Source organism: Opisthocomus hoazin, chromosome 4 (genome assembly GCF_030867145.1).
Source record: "Opisthocomus hoazin isolate bOpiHoa1 chromosome 4, bOpiHoa1.hap1, whole genome shotgun sequence".
Taxonomy (NCBI): Eukaryota; Metazoa; Chordata; class Aves; order Opisthocomiformes; family Opisthocomidae; genus Opisthocomus; species Opisthocomus hoazin.
The window spans coordinates 76,174,855-76,178,136 of record NC_134417.1 but is presented as its reverse complement, the minus strand read 5'-3'; the positions used below and the strand labels follow the sequence as shown (position 1 = coordinate 76,178,136).

The following is a 3,282-nucleotide window of genomic DNA, read 5'->3' as shown; positions in this document are numbered from 1 at the left end:
CGTTAGCTGTAACAACACCAGCACCCTCCCTGCTTCTACGACAAAAACATATACTACAAAGCGCCATCTCCGGGTTACTTCTCCATTCCCGATTTTACGAGCTTTTCCCGCACCTCCCTCTCCCGTTTAGGTACTTTTTCCCCAGGTCAGAGCCCCAGGCCGCTGCAGCCCCACCCGACACCCGGTGCCGCCGCGCCGGCAGCCCCCCGCCCCTCGTCCCTCACGCCCAGTCGACGCTCTCCACAGCCCCACCAACGTGGCAGCCGGGCCCGCCGCTCCTCCAGCGCAGTCCCGCAACGCCCGGGCCTCCCGACCGCCTCCGCCAGGCCCCGCCGCCTCTGCCCGGGCGCGAAACGAGCCCCGGCGGAGAGCGGGCCCCAAGCGCGGCGAAGCGCGCGCCGCCACGGGCCGGGGCCGCCGCTGCGCTGCGCTCCGCCAGCCCCCTCACCTGAGGCTGCACGGTGGAGAAGGAAAACATCCTCCCGCCGGGGGCGGCGGCGGCGACCGCAGGCGCCTCCTCTGCTTCCCCGCCCGGAGGTAGACGCTGTGCCCGCCCGCCAGCTCCCGCCGCTCAGTCCCCGCGGCCGCCGCTACCGCCAGCAGCCGAGCACCCCGCCTCCGCTCCTCAGGAAAATGGCCGCCCCCGCGGCCGGCAGTGACCTGGCCCGACGCTGTCCCGGAAGCGGCGGGAGATGGTAGAACTTCCGGGTCGCCTCCCCATCCCTCCCTCCGCGGCGGCGGGGCCGGGCGCAGGGCCTGCCCGCCGGGCTTGCTCGGGCCGCCCCAGGGCGGAGGCCCGCGGCGGGGCGGGAGCGGGCAGCCGGCACTGCGCGCGGGACGGAGTGGCCGCAGGAGCTGTCGTTTGGGTGGCGTTCCTGACAGCCGCCGCCGGAGGTACCTTCCCGACGCGGTGAGAACAGCCTGCGGGGAGTCACGAGCGTGCCGCATGTGGAGAAGAACTTCTACAAATGACGGTGTGTATCAGTGGCCTGAACACCGTTACTGCCTTCAGTTAAAGTGTGACCTAAGCGAAGGCTCTGCGGCACATCCCTCTGCCCGCGGCAGAATTTGGTCTTTGATACAGTCTTCCTTCTACGCCTTGTGCTGTTTTTTCCATGCGCTCGCCGATTATTGGGGGTTTCGTTAGCGTTTTCTTTCTTTCACATGACCGCTGTTCCCCCTTTCCTCCCTGAAAGTGCCACCCCACGCCAGCCGACGTGCACTCGGACCAGCGCTGCCTCCCCCTGCGATCACGGACATCCCTCCCGTTTTCCACGAGCACCCTCCTGACCAGCATCACGCGGCTCAGCTGGCTGATCTGGCAGAAACCTCACCCAACAACAACAGCAAAAACACCAAAAGGTGATGAACGTCTGACGTGATCCACGCCGCGAAGCAGTTTTCCGCACAGCTGCACGACGGCTAGTGCTGCCTGGAGGGAAGGGAGGGAGCGCGCAGCTCCTCTCTGCCAGCTGAGCGCAGGCTGCAGCGGAACACTGACGGTGGAGTTCTGCGGCCAGCGTAACCTGATGTCGGCGTGCGATGCCACCACAAGGAGCCGTCCCTCCCGCTCCCAGCTGGGCTTCTCTGCTGAAGATACACACTATAGACAGCTAAACTAACACTGCAGTTAGATGGCAAATATAGCCAATGACAAATTGTATCTAGTACCATTACAGAAAGCTAATTTAAAACATGATTTTTTCTACATTTGCTCATTAAATTGCATCTATTGCTGGGATCTGTGGGATTGCAGCGCTCCTTCACAAGCACAAGCAAGGCCTCCCGTGCAGGATCAGATTGTAAGTGATGTTATCTTAAAACAAGGGCCTGACGAGACTGATCTGCTGTGTTCATGGAGGCCCATGGTTCTGCACCAACCTCTGTAGAGCTAGCTTTTTGCTAGTGCAGAAGACTGCAACACAACAATGAAGACTGGTGTGAATGAATTTCAAACAGCATCGTCTGTGTGAAAGCAACATAAAAGCAGTAAGGCAAAGGTTAAAGGAATGACCAAGAGCACAGCCGGGAGCAGTAAAACTGGTAAACACTGAGGATCACGCTGTGTAACCTGAGAGCAGGCGGCTGGCACTCTGGTAAGGCACTGTCACGCGTGATCTGTCCGAAGGCCTGTGCTCTGGGAGCACGGGGATGGCCACAAGGTCAGAGCACACTGTCAATGCCATCCCTGTCCCTGCTGTCGCAACAGGAAGGCAGAACGCAGCCACGGAGATACCCAAAATAAGGGAACAAAGAAAACGGGGAGCAACCTTGCTCTTCACTGTGAGGGTGGTGAGGCACTGGCACGGGTTTCCCCAGAGAAGCTGTGGCTGCCCCCTCCCTGGGAGTGTTCAAGGCCAGGTTGGATGGAGCTCTGAGCAACCTGGTCTAGTGGAAGATGTCCCTGCTCATGGCAGGGGGGTTGGAACCAGATGATCTTTAAGGTGCCTTCCAACCCTTACCATTCTATGATTCTATGATTAATAGAGGCTGAAGTAATCAAGAATCAGAGGGAAGCAACAAATCGCATTATTCTAACTCCTGATCGTAACAGACCTGGCCAGAAGGCAGTTTGTCATCGCTAGTTCAGAGGACACCAACAGGCAGTAAGGGCTCAACAGTGATAACAGAGATACAACTGGACAGGCAGCGTACTCTTGTGCCCAAGCCACGCTGGCCGCGCCATTTGGACACACAACTCTTGCAGCTTGCGAGTATGCAAGTGTGAGAGAATGTGAGTGAGGCGTATGAGAAAATGAGCGCGTGGGCCCCAAATCGGTTGTTTCTTTCTAAATAAAGATTACCTTCCGGTTCCTTAACGCCTCACACCGAGTTCTGTTGAATTCCTGCACCTCCAAGCACCCCATGGAAAGGAGCCTGCCTGCCCACAGCAAGTAACAACGCAGTATCAAATTAGAAACTTAGATGACAAATTGAGTCATCGTTAGTCAGATCAAAGCTTTGACAGTTCGTCGTAATGAATGCTCTCAAAAAACCCATCGCCACAGAATGAACGCTGTAGGTTCAATTGCTACATACGACAAAGAGAACGAGAGCATTTTTAATGAGTCCTTCTGAGGAAGCTGGGAAGGCCGTAAAGAGCCGACCTGCTCTATCGGAAACACTGGCGCCACAGCCACACTCGCAAACCTCGCTGGTGACGCTGCAGCCAGCTTTATTCAGCTCCCCTGCGCCGACCGCGGACGTTTAACTCCCGGGGCTGTGAGCGAACCCGAGCACGCTGCCCGCAGGCACCCCGCGGGGCTGGGACCGGGCATCACG

At 58.6% G+C, this 3,282-nt stretch overlaps 1 protein-coding gene and 1 long non-coding RNA gene across 2 annotated transcripts in view; one reads left to right on the top strand and one right to left on the bottom strand.

Annotated features, from left to right (window-relative positions):
- Window positions 1-645, bottom strand: part of YME1L1 (YME1 like 1 ATPase) — a 22,733-nt gene extending 22,088 nt beyond the window's left edge. The window contains exon 1 of the mRNA XM_075419589.1: window positions 449-645. Coding sequence (XP_075275704.1) covers window positions 449-478 — 30 coding nt within the window. The 5' untranslated portion in view covers window positions 479-645. The remainder of the gene's footprint in view (window positions 1-448) is intronic.
- A 97-nt stretch (window positions 646-742) lies between these two features.
- LOC142361191 (uncharacterized) lies at window positions 743-2,826 on the top strand. Its single transcript, XR_012763793.1, has 2 exons — window positions 743-974; window positions 1,197-2,826. It is a non-coding gene; the product is annotated as an uncharacterized LOC142361191 (long non-coding RNA).
- The last annotated feature ends 456 nt before the right edge of the window (window positions 2,827-3,282 follow it).